Source organism: Mchenga conophoros, linkage group LG9 (genome assembly GCF_057382185.1).
Source record: "Mchenga conophoros isolate Kocher_MC1m ecotype Shallow Benthic linkage group LG9, M_conophoros_male_GT1.1, whole genome shotgun sequence".
Classification (NCBI taxonomy): Eukaryota; Metazoa; Chordata; class Actinopteri; order Cichliformes; family Cichlidae; genus Mchenga; species Mchenga conophoros.
In genome coordinates this window covers 5,991,174-6,004,315 of record NC_140534.1, presented here as the reverse complement: position 1 = coordinate 6,004,315, position 13,142 = coordinate 5,991,174, and the positions used below count along the sequence as shown (strand labels likewise).

The 13,142-nt window shown below is 40.9% G+C and overlaps 1 protein-coding gene across 1 annotated transcript in view; it reads left to right on the top strand.

Moving 5' to 3' along the window:
* Positions 1-4,059: 4,059 nt before the first annotated feature.
* The window catches only part of arhgap28 (Rho GTPase activating protein 28), a 30,160-nt gene continuing 21,077 nt past the window's right edge, over positions 4,060-13,142 (top strand). The window contains exons 1-4 of the mRNA XM_085286204.1: positions 4,060-4,088; positions 12,302-12,449; positions 12,520-12,740; positions 12,964-13,072. Coding sequence (XP_085142330.1) covers positions 12,302-12,449; positions 12,520-12,740; positions 12,964-13,072 — 478 coding nt within the window. The 5' untranslated portion in view covers positions 4,060-4,088. The remainder of the gene's footprint in view (positions 4,089-12,301; positions 12,450-12,519; positions 12,741-12,963; positions 13,073-13,142) is intronic.

The window sequence follows — 13,142 nt, the reverse complement described above, 5'->3', positions numbered from 1 at the left end:
AATACCGGTATAATGCTGGGCAACGATAAGAAAATGAAATATCGCAATAGAATATGGGGAAAACGCGCATGTGCAGTGTCTTTGTTTTCATATGCACATGGCGGAAAAAGCATGGCGGCGACGGAGAATGAGAAGGGCGAAAGCAGATTGTTGAATGAAACAGATGAACCAGAATTGGTTTGTAAAAATGCTGCAACTTCAGTGGTGTGGAACTGGTTTAGCTTTCGACCGTCAGATACACAACAAAGCACTATTTTTGGTAGCGCATGCTAGCATGCATGTAAGAGGTGTAGTGCTATTAATTTATGCTTAAACACTGATCACATTGATCATACACGTGATGTAGTGCATCCAAAGTGACAGTTTGAGTACATTAGAGAGCTATTATTAGAAGATCAAATATTAGAAAGATTTCATAAATGGATCAGAAAGCCAGCTGTGAATAGTTTCATTTCCATCTGTCTCAGCATCATTGTTATGGATGAGTCTTGGGGGTCCAAGCCCATTACTGTGGTTACTCTGCCCCATCAGCTGAATTCTACCGATACACTTCTGCAGCTTAAATTAAGTCCAGACTTATAGTTTAAAGTTCCAAACCTGCTCTGACATTAACATCAGCACAGGTTTAGTTTTCCATGGCGGACAAACTGGCCCAATACTTTTGTCTGCTTAGAGAACTACCAAGGGGTCTTTTTGACCCCTGTGGCATTTTAACTACATGTATTGTCTGGGCTGGCATCACCGGAAGAACTCTCAAATGGTTTGCATCACACTTATCTGATGGATATTTCGCAATTCATATCTCCTTATGTGTGCCACAAGTACATGGAGTCCTCCAGGGCTCAATCCTTGGACTAATTCTGTTTTCATTTTACATGTTACCACTGGGTCATCTACTTCACAGCTTCAAAGTTACCTTCTTCCATTGCTATGTGGATGATACACAGCTGTAACTTGTCTTTCTATTACAGCCTGTCTTACCACTCCTTACACAATCCTTCTGTTCAGCCCTTACAGCTTCTGTAAAGAGGTCAGTCATTACATCAGCTGGCATTGTCATATGCTCTGCTAAGAACCATGGTATTAGTTTATTAATAACATATAAAGCTCAACCTGGTCTGGCTCTGTGCAGCCTGTAGAACAGAGCTATTGTCTGATTATTTGATCAGGGTCTCTTAACTGTTCCAAGCTTTTATTTTAAATACAGAGGCGACCTGGCTTTTTGAGATTAAAGTGTTAAACTTTGGAACAGCCTTCCTCCGTCTATTAGGTTGACTGAATGAGTTTATTTTAACCCACAGCTGAAAAAAAATTTGTAGGTTAACTTTTCCTTAATCTTTTTCCCATTATAAGACCACATGTCTCTGAATGTTAAAATACAGTACATTTATCTTTAATGTGCAGTTTTATTAAAAATGTGAAGCATTTAGTACTTTTTGTTTTAAAAGAGGTGAGTACTTACATTTTGGTATTGAGGCTGCTATAACACGAGCCAAAGCAAGCTAGATTGATAAGGGATTGATAGATAAATATTTTGTTAGATAGAAGATAAATAGTTTTTGCAGGGCTGAATGGGTCACGGGTGGATCGTTGAGCTGGGGCAGAGCACGGGAGTGTTTGACCAAATGGACGGAGAACCAGCTGGGTTGCTGACGTTGTAGAGCGCTGTGGGAACTGTAGCTGAACTGAGCAGAGAGCTCAATCTGTGGAGTACTAATAGACAGAAAACCCCCAACAATCAGATGATCACTCCCAAGAGCGGGCGCTTGGTGGTGGTGGGAAAAAAAGTACGCTTTGTTTAGTTTTTACTTGTAGTTAGAAAACACACCTGGGGCCTCCCTCCCTGTTCTGCTGGGGTGGGCATATTGAGATGTGTAGTCTCGGGTCGTCAGTACTTTTGGGGGCTGCAGATGACGGGGATCTCCGTGATTCTCTGTCTGCCTCTGGCTCTTGGGGGGCTGCTTTGTGACCAAGACACATACAAGGCACGCTTTTACATTCCTTACCTTTACATTTGTTGTGCCAGTCTGGTTCATATGTTCTAGTGCCAACCTCACTAGACCCTTCGTTAAACTCCTCATATTTTTCTACTTTGCTTCTTTGATGTGTCATCTCACTGTCTTTCCTGCTCTCTCCCTGTGGGGTTGCCTTCTCTCTCTCCCACCTAGAATAATGTGTGAATTAATAAACGGTTGTCAGATGGTGAATGCCAGAGCCACATTGTTGTTTTGTGTTTTTTGAGTTTGTGTTCTCCACAACAAGTTCCTACATGGTACTTTTAGCTCCTTCTTTATTTTCCCAAGGGGCTGCCACAGTGGCTAGTTCTACACATTTGATTTGACCAAGACCACCACTAAAAATACACAAGCTTGTGACCCTCTGAGATTGGGTTTGTGTCTTCTCCCGATCTCAAACCAGGGATGTTTTGCATATAAGGTGAATGTGTTAACCTCTACACTACGGAGGAAAAAATGTTTCAGTATAAGCATATGATTAAGAAACAAAGGGTTTTGTCCATGAAATTGGTTGAGAGCTTTTAATTTGAAATAAACACATTAAACATTGAGTTTGTGTAACCAGGCACACTTTGCATAAATTACCCCCCCTTTAAAGTCAACGACGTAATTCAACAACAACAACAATTCAACAGAGGTCCAGATAGCTGATTCCTGCAGTGTCATATTAGTAATGAGAGATCACCTGAGTGCAGTTGATGTTTGTCAAATGATTTTAGTATGAAAACACGTGTATGTGAGGTCCAGTCTCTGGTTCATCAGTATTCCTGCCACAATTGTAACATGGTGACAAAAGAACATCCCAAGCATCACAGAGAACGAATCAATGAAAACAGATGGCTACAAAAGATTTCCAACTCACTGGACATCCCACAGAGTTCAGGTAAATCCATCATTAAAAAATGGAAGCACTGGGGTACTTGTCTGAATCTGCCTAGAGCCGGCCATCCTCATATACTGAGTGAGAAGAGTAAGAAAAAGATTGGTGAGGTACGGCCACCAACACAGCTATGACCACTCGGAAGGAGTTAAAAGCTTCAGGGGTTCCAGTGGGACTGGTTATACATATATAAGTATTATTTATTTCATTATTATTGTATTATTGTTATAAGGAGAAATGTTTTGTTATTTTAAGAAATTACCTCTGTTTCTGTATTGTTTACAGCTCAGACCATAACTCATCAGATTCCTTGTTGCCTCAGTGTAAAGGCCTCAAACCCAATAACATTTAAATGTGGACTCGGGTCAAGTTCTTTGCAAAATCCCATGGAAGTGAGGTTTATATTTGCTGCACACAACTGCAGTGGCTCACTTCTCTTGTACTGGCAACAGCAATAAACACAGCTTAATGATGGAGTTTAAAAGCCTCAGCAAGGTGCAGCTTCTGAGGATCTTCTCTAACAGACTGATTCAGCCCCACTGCCACAAGGACAGACACAGAAAATCTCTCATATCTCATCCACTGACTCTCTACAATGCAGTACATCTGTCTAGCAGAGTGTAATGTTCTTTTCTTTTGCACCCTTGGAAAAATGGACATGTCATATGATATTTCTTACTACATTTAGTAAGCTATTACTTCTTGTTTACCAAATAAGATGTCTCTTTTTATATATGTAAGGATTGCTGCAATAACAGGAATGACTGAAAACCAGTTTCAACCAGTCATAAGAAAGTAATCAATTATAATGGTAATTCTAGTAACCCTGTAGGCACAGATGGCTTGTTATTATTATTTAGCTGGCATTAGAAAACCATGCCCTGTACTAATTCACTAGCTGACCGTGTTTTCTTTTAATAAAGACTATTCAATTCTGTGATAAGTTAGTCAGCCCAGGACAGCTGACTGTGTCTCTTATAACAAAGAAAAATCAACATATTTACTCTGATACCGGTACTATAAAGTTGTGATACCATCATAATAGTCCGAGTTGGCGTCCAGCAGCTGGTCTAAACTGGGAAGCTCCAGCCCGCCCATATTCCTATGCTCTTACCAAGCACACGTACAGGCCCCTCCTATCGCCTCTTCTCATGTCTCCACGCAGAGAGGATCGGGAAGCATACTGATCCGAGGTGAGTCTCTTTTTTCCTGTTTTTGCTCTTGATGCCTGACAGTGATAGGGAACGGTGTGATTATTGATAGAAAATGTACTGGTCGTTTAAGATAGTCGGCCTGATATAAAACAGATCCAGTCTGAGGAACAGTTCCACTTCAGTTCCAGTGCCACTTGAAATTTAGAAATATTGAAATAGATAGAAAGTAGAACTCTGGTGAGTGTTTTGGACTCTGGGCCTATTTATATTATTATTAATATCAAAGCTATGACAGAAGTCATAATCGAAACTGAGTCGAAACTGAGAACAAATGACAGCAAACTGCACTAGCTTGTACTCAGCCCATCGAAGTCCATATTTTTTATCACTCTGCACGCGGAGTAATCAGGTCAAATTGTCTTATGACCTGAGTGAAAACACTTAGTTCTTGATGCTGTGATTGGTCAGCAGCATCCATTTCCTTTGTCCTAATGGACACACAACAGTTTTAGCTTTAGCACCCCACCCTGTTGTCCCTCGAGAACCAAAACCATTAGCCCAAGGTACCCCTGACACACAATGAAGGCCCCTCAACCCCATCATACACACACACACACACACACACACACACACACACACACACACACACACACACACACAAAGATCAATATATGGAAAGAGGCTGACTTCCTTCTTCCTTTCTTCATACACTTCATAAATATACAATGTGAGCTCAGCTTCATTCCACCAGCAGCCACAAACTCTGATATGATATAAATACAGATATAACATATATAACTGTCTTATGTTATATGTCTTATAATTAACTAAAATAAACTTATTAAACTATAAAATGTGTGTTGTTACAAATTCTGTAACATACAGAAAAAATACAGTCACAGGTCTTTTTGTCAAGTATACAGGGAGTGCAGAATTATTAGGCAAATGAGTATTTTGTCCACATCATCCTCTTCATGCATGTTGTCTTACTCCAAGCTGTATAGGCTCGAAAGCCTACTACCAATTAAGCATATTAGGTGATGTGCATCTCTGTAATGAGAAGGGGTGTGGTCTAATGACATCAACACCCTATATCAGGTGTGCATAATTATTAGGCAACTTCCTTTCCTTTGGCAAAATGGGTCAAAAGAAGGACTTGACAGGCTCAGAAAAGTCAAAAATAGTGAGATATCTTGCAGAGGGATGCAGCAGTCTCAAAATTGCAAAGCTTCTGAAGCGTGATCATCGAACAATCAAGCGTTTCATTCAAAATAGTCAACAGGGTCGCAAGAAGCGTGTGGAAAAACCAAGGCGCAAAATAACTGCCCATGAACTGAGAAAAGTCAAGCGTGCAGCTGCCAAGATGCCACTTGCCACCAGTTTGGCCATATTTCAGAGCTGCAACATCACTGGAGTGCCCAAAAACACAAGGTGTGCAATACTCAGAGACATGGCCAAGGTAAGAAAGGCTGAAAGACGACCACCACTGAACAAGACACACAAGCTGAAACGTCAAGACTGGGCCAAGAAATATCTCAAGACTGATTTTTCTAAGGTTTTATGGACTGATGAAATGAGAGTGAGTCTTGATGGGCCAGATAGAATAGAATAGAATAGAATTCAACTTTATTGTCATTGCACATGCACAGGTACAGGGCAACGAAATGCAGTTTGCATCCATCCAGAAGTGCTTTAGTGATATAGATATATTACAATATATATTAGCAATAATATAGATATGTGAGTATATTACAGAAATGGGTCTATTATGGTATGTTATAATGTACACGGTATGAAGTATGTTGTGAATATTCTATAACTATAAGTATGTACAGGCTGTAGTGAGTACAAGCTATGTACAGGCTATGAACAGGATATAAATATGAAAAACTATACAGAATATGAAATAAATAACTTTACAGAATCTGAGATATACAGCTATACAGAAATGGGAACTATGCAAGTTGTAAACAGTTGTAGGATTAAAGATTATCGAATGTACAGAATGATTATTTACACAGAGCTATACAGTAGTGCAGTTAAGATAAGTGAGGGTGTAGATAGTTTCTACAGAGGCTATATAAAGTGCTAGTGGTTGTGAGTGGTGGTTCAGTCCATGTTATTATTGTGTTTGAGGGTACAGTTGTCCATTGTGTGTGTGTATGTTCAGTCCATGAGTTTAATGTGGGTCAGATGTCAGGAGGCAGAGTTCAGGAGTCTGACAGCTGTGGGGAAGAAGCTGTTCCGGTACCTGGTGGTCTTAGTCCGGAGGTTCCTGTGGCGCCTCCCAGAGGGCAGGAGGGTGAAGAGTCCATGTGATGGGTGACTGGGGTCTTTGATGATTTTCCCAGCCCTTTTCAGACACCGCTTCCTGTAGATGTCTTTTATGGCAGGAAGTGGTGCTCCGGCGATGCGCTGGGCAGTTTTCACGACCCTCTGCAACGCCTTCCGGTCCGAGGCAGAGCAGTTCCCGTACCAGACTGTTATACAGTTGGTCAGGATGCTCTCGATGGTGCAACGATAGAAGTTCACCAGGATGTCTGAGGACAGGTGGTTCTTCCTCAGAGTCCTCAAGAAGAAGAGGCGCTGGTGAGCCTTCTTGACCAGCTTGGAGCAGTTGGTCGTCCAGGTGAGATCCTCGGAGATGTGGACTCCCAGGAACTTGAAGCTGCTCACACGCTCCACAGCCGTCCCCTTAATGTGGATGGGTGGATGTGGGTCAGCATTCCTCCTGTAGTCCACGATGAGCTCCTTGGTCTTCTCGGTGTTAAGCAGCAGGTTGTTTCTGTCGCACCACTCAGCCAGACGATCCACCTCCTCCCTGTAGGCGGCCTCATCGTTGTCACTGATGAGGCCAATCACCGTGGTGTCATCTGCAAACTTAATGATGGTGTTGGAACCATCAGCAGGTCTGCAGTCGTGGGTGAAGAGGGAGTAGAGGAAAGGGCTCATCACACAGCCTTGTCGTACACCGGTGTTCACTGTGATTGTAGATGAGCAGCGGTTATCCAGCTGGACATGTTGGGGGCGGTTGGTCAGGAAGTCCAGTAACCATTTGCACATGAGGGAACTGATGCCCAGGTCTGTCAGTTTCCTGATGAGTTGTGAGGGGTGGATTGTATTGAATGCTGAACTGAAGTCTATAAACAGCATTCTGGCGTAGGTGTTGTTGTTGTCCAGGTGTGAGAGGACAGAGTGCAGTGCGATGGAGACTGCATCCTCTGTGCTCCTGTTCTGGCGGTATGCGAATTGGTGGGGGTCCAGGGTGGGGGGGAGACAGGATTTGAAGTGTGCTAGGACCAGCTGCTCTAAGCACTTAGTGATGATGGGGGTGAGTGCTACTGGGCGGTAGTCATTGAGGCAAGATGGGTTGGAGTTTTTGGGTATCGGGACGATGGAGGTGGATTTGAAGCAGGCCGGTACCACAGCGTGGGCCAAGGACAGATTGAATATGTCTGTGAGCACTCCTGCAAGCTCCCCAGAACACGCTCTGAGAACACGCCCGGGGATGCCATCAGGACCTGCAGCCTTGTGGACATTGATCCTGCTCAGCACCGCTCCTACATCGGTGGGGGAGAGAGTCAGATGGATGGGCCCGTGGCTGGATTGGTAAAGGGCAGAGAGCTCCAGTCCGACTCAGACGCCAGCAAGGTGGAGGTGGAGTACTGGTTTGGGCTGGTATCATCAAAGATGAGCTTGTGGGGCCTTTTCGGGTTGAGGATGGAGTCAAGCTCAACTCCCAGTCCTACTGCCAGTTTCTGGAAGACACCTTCTTCAAGCAGTGGTACAGGAAGAAGTCTGCATCCTTCAAGAAAAACATGATTTTCATGCAGGACAATGCTCCATCACACGTGTCCAAGTACTCCACAGTGTGGCTGGCAAGAAAGGGTATAAAAGAAGAAAAACTAATGACATGGCCTCCTTGTTCACCTGATCTGAACCCCATTGAGAACCTGTGGTCCATCATCAAATGTGAGATTTACAAGGAGGGAAAACAGTACACCTCTCTGAACAGTGTCTGGGAGGCTGTGGTTGCTGCTGCACGCAATGTTGATGGTGAACAGATCAAAACACTGACAGAATCCATGGATGGCAGGCTTTTGAGTGTCCTTGCAAAGAAAGGTGGCTATATTGGTCGCTGATTTGTTTTTGTTTTGCTTTTGAATGTCAGAAATGTATATTTGTGAATGTGGAGATGTTATATTGGTTTCACTGGTAAAAATAAATAATTGAAATGGGTATATATTTGTTTTTTGTTAAGTTGCCTAATAATTATGCACAGTAATAGTCACCTGCACACACAGATATCCCCCTAAAATAGCTCAAACTAAAAACAAACTAAAAACTACTTCCAAAAACATTCAGCTTTGATATTAATGAGTTTTTTGGGTTCATTGAGAACATGGTTGTTGTTCAATAATAAAATTATTCCTCAAAAATACAACTTGCCTAATAATTCTGCACTCCCTGTACTTGTTCAGCTGTTCTTCAATGCAAATAACTAAACAATCAATCACGTGGCAGTAGCTCGATGCATTTAGTCACAAAGTCGTGAAAACCCTGCAGAATTTAAAAACTAAGGATCAAAATGAGGAAGAAAGGGGATTTAAGTGGCTCCCATTGTCACTTAATGGTTGTCGGTGCAGGATATACTGATTTGAGAATTTCAGATACATCTGATCTCCTATAGGATTTTTTTCACACAATCTCTATGGTTAATGGGGACAACATGCCAAACCTTAAAGCAGACTGGTTACAGCAGCAGAAGGCCACATCGTCTGACGTCTGTCAGCCATAACACAGGCTCACCAAAATCAAATATCAGAAGATTGGAGAAATGTTGCCTGGATGAGTCTTGATTTCCGCTGGGACATTCAGATGATATGATAAGAATCTGGTGAAAACACATGAAAGCACTGATCCGTCCTGCCTTGTATCAACAGCTGAGGCTGGTGATTATGGGCGATAGTTTCAGAGCATAGTTGATGTTGAACCGAGTATGATTTAAATGTCCCACCATGTTATTACTTTTTTCAAGTAATGAGTAAAGTAAGGGATTACTATTGCAAAAAAGTAATTTGTTTACTGTTACTTTCCCATAGGAACGCTGCGTTACTAAACTGTGATTTTGTTTGTGAGAGTGTCTCATGATCAATGTTCCCTCTAAGCTGCGCACGTGCGCAATTGCGCACTGCTGGCACGTCTCTGCGCACAGAAAATCTGCGTTGCGCACAAAAAAAAAAATCTAACCTGAATTGAAATTAAAATAAATACTTCAACAATTCTGTTTTGCAGTCAGTAAGTGACTGGATGCTCCCGTATGGGATTAGAACGATGTCACCGTATCCCATAGTCCAGCCAATGATGCGATTCACATTCGTATATACGTCCTTATTCGTCCTTTTGTGCCGACACCAATGTTTTAGCTAGCAAAGCGGCGTGGTTGATGTGGAGTGAAGCCACGTTAATGACAACGTGTACAACCATTGGAGATGTGAGCAGGACAGACGGAACAATTGACGGAAAAAGTGTGGACTTTATACCAGTTTTTAAACTGTGTTGATCGGCCACGTAAAACCAGAGTTATGATAAAAAATATCTGCAATGTTTGGTTTTCTTCCTGAATACTGTCGTCGTTTATATTTACTGCGGGAAGAAACGGTAAAAATGGCGTTTTATAAGGAAAACGCTCAAAAACACTCTCAGTAAAAACAACGCCAAAAAACCCCACCCTTTCCTATTGGTCGAAAAATGAAACCTGGTTGACCAATCAAAAAATGATATGGCAAAATGTCATTTAGTTGTTTAGGAAGGGGGAAGTTTTAGGAGTGACAGCGGTGTTTTGAGATGTGAGAGATTTGCGATGTTTAGCGCAAATCTTGTGTAGTTAGTGTGTAGTTAGTGTGTAGTTAGTGTGTAGTGTAGTCAATAGTTTTGTTGTGTGTGTCAGAACAATGAGGCGACTGCTGAATGTTACAGGAGTTACAGCAGTGATACATCTGCTGTTGTCAGGCCTGCAGGTATCAGGCTGTAGTTCTCCTTTATCTCATAGTGGACAGAAATTATTTTTTGGAGTGGCACAAATAATTTTTGTGCCACTCCAAAAAAATTTTGTGGCATCAAATTTGATGCAGAACAGCTGATTGTTCTGTAAATAGTTTGAAATGTTTATTTTTAAAAAATGGCTTGGCTGCATTTTTAGGTAAACAGCTGCAAAAAACTTTGTTGTTTTCATAACTCAGTTACTTTTTTGAAGAAGTAACTATATAATTAATTGCCCAACATTGGTCATTATTTACTGTATTTTGCAGACATAGAGTTACAGGACTCTCTCCCAGACCACAGACTCATAATACAAGTCAGAGCTTTATACAAAAAAAAAAAGAAGAAGAAGAAGAAGAAACTTTGTTTTCAAAATTGGAGTTCAAGTTATTTTTTACTTCCAGTAGTGTTAACATACTACACAGGTCATGAACAAGATTTTTTTTAATTTTCATTGTAAGTGGGCTAAAGCAGTTAATTAAAAGTAGTCTAACATAAATGTAAATGCTGTAATTTGATTATTTTAATAAACCATGTAACTTGGATGGATTGGATGCTGGCGTGACCACAGTGCACACGTCTGCTGTTGCTCACAGTGGTCCAAGGGACGCTCAGGGAGTTTGTGTGTTCGCTCAGACACATGAAAAATTAGAGGGAACATTGCTCATGACAATGACTTACGAGCTTGCGACGTCCGTGGCAGCTACAGACGTGTGCAGATCAACAATAGATAATGTGGAGCTGAGGAGAGAGTACGACTATGCAGCATTTAAATCTTGGAACTACTGACATTACTTTGAGTTTTATTCTGTAAAACATGACAAACATTAGTGTCCACTGGGGAAGAAAACTTCTTTTTACAGCATAAAAATTAAACTTCAAGTCTGAGGAAGCACCTAGCACATCTGATTTCCACTATTTCCATGTGTTTTTTTTTAATGTGTAATGTCTTTACTCATATTGGTAAATAGACTTTAAAAAGGATTTACAAATATAAATAATATATAATATATAAAATTACCAAGTATCTTTATGTGTTATTGTACCTACATTATAACCAGTTGGGTTTTTGGCCACGTAAAATATGTTAACAAACTATTCTTATATTTGTTGCATTTTTTCTGCTGGCCCATGGCCAGATTACTCTAGAATTTGGCCAAGATGTCTTGTTTGATGTCTTGGTTGCAGTTTCTACCTTGTGACAGAAATGTTGTTTGTAGCCCAAAATGACTTAATATCACTCATGAAGGATGCATTTGACATATATTTCACATATTATAGACTAACAACTTATTTATAGTAGCTTAAATACAAGTAATCAGTTTTTGGCAGACGATCACTTTTTGGCACAACATGGGAATGTGAAATTCACAGAGAAACCCACGGATCACCCCGAGTGACATGACCTCTGCGGTACCGGGCAAAACTCCGACTGCCCCACTTCTGCTAAACAGGTGAAAATAGACTCAGAGCAACAGGACTTAGTGCTGCTAAAAGTTTGATTTTATTTATTTTTTTCTGTTTTACTTGCATCTATTTGAAAGAGTGAGTGTAAACACAAAAGAATATTTTATTGTATAGCTGGAATATACAGAAAATTCAGTGTTAAATGTTAAACAAATGTCTTCAAGTCAGAGACTGCTGCATATAATTACATTTTTGCTTGATGCAATGTACATAAAGTTGAAAGATTAAAATTAATAGAACAATTTTTAAGAAGCAACTTTTTCATTTGATTCAATTCAAAAAATAGAATTGGGCTGAAAAGTCTGTTGCTTTATTACGTATTCAGGTTGTGTATCATGTTTTTATAAAGTAACTAAGTAATAAAGCAACTAATTACTTTTGAAGATAAGTAATCCATAAAGTAACAAGATTACTTTCTTGGAGAAGTAATCTGTAATTAGTAACTAATTACTTTGTTCAAATGGTCACAGGCTATCTGAGTATTGTTTCCATCCATTTATGTGGCGTTCTTCTGATCACTGCTTTTCAGCAGGACAACATACCAGAATCACAAAGCTTAAAATATCTCAAACTGGGTTTTGGAACATGTCAATAAATTCTGTTGGCAGCGTGGGAAAGTTGGAGTGATAAAGCTTTGATAAGCTTTTAACAAGATAATACTTTACTTATGTCATATTTTGAAATTCTAATAGTCGTAAAATAAAAAATTATCTCTGTCTGGCTGGCACTTTTTTTTTTACAAGATGTTGTCTTCGTCTACCACCTCTAACTCCACCACCTCTGACCCCAAACATGTTGCCCTGGAGACCTACTGGAGGGAAGTACACAGCATTGAGGAAGAGAAGGATGGGGAAGAAGAAGAGGAGGAAGATGAGAGAAAGAGTATGGATGGTATGTCAAACTGACAGCTGAGTCAGATGTCATCTTACTGTTCGGATCCTACGTGATTTGTTCCTTTTAGAGGTGGAGCTTGAGGAGGCGTGGCTGACAGATGCGGGGTTGGCTTCCCTGGTGACGGGCTTGCCATTGGCAGATGAGGTGCCACCGCCAGCTGAGTTGCTGCTGTCCACTTTGACACATCAACAAGCAACCACTGTGAGGAAGAGGCTGGATAACTATAACGAGACACTGAAGAAGAGAAACAGACAGCCAATCAGAGATGTCCGGGATATCTTCACTGAGGTGGGACACAAACATAGAAATGCATTTTATATTAAATGCAAAACAAATGTGCAACACAGATGTAGAGACATTTTATGAAATTGTATAGTCGACCATACGTTTTAGAATATCACAGCAATTTAGATTATAGTCATTGTAAGAAGCTGTGTGTCTTAAAATAATTCCTGGGAAATGAATAGAAAAAGGCTGTGATCTGCATTTTTTCCCCAACTTTTTGTTCCAGCCTGACGACCCAGCAGACAGATGTGTGTACCCCCACTCCCATCATGCTGAACCACCACCAAGTCGATACCACACCACCACCAAGACCATTCGCCGAAATACTTCCAGAGGTGCGTGTCTGCTCACCTATAAGTGATTCCTGTGGTCCTTTGCAGAGGTTGGTTCTTTATATATCTTTAT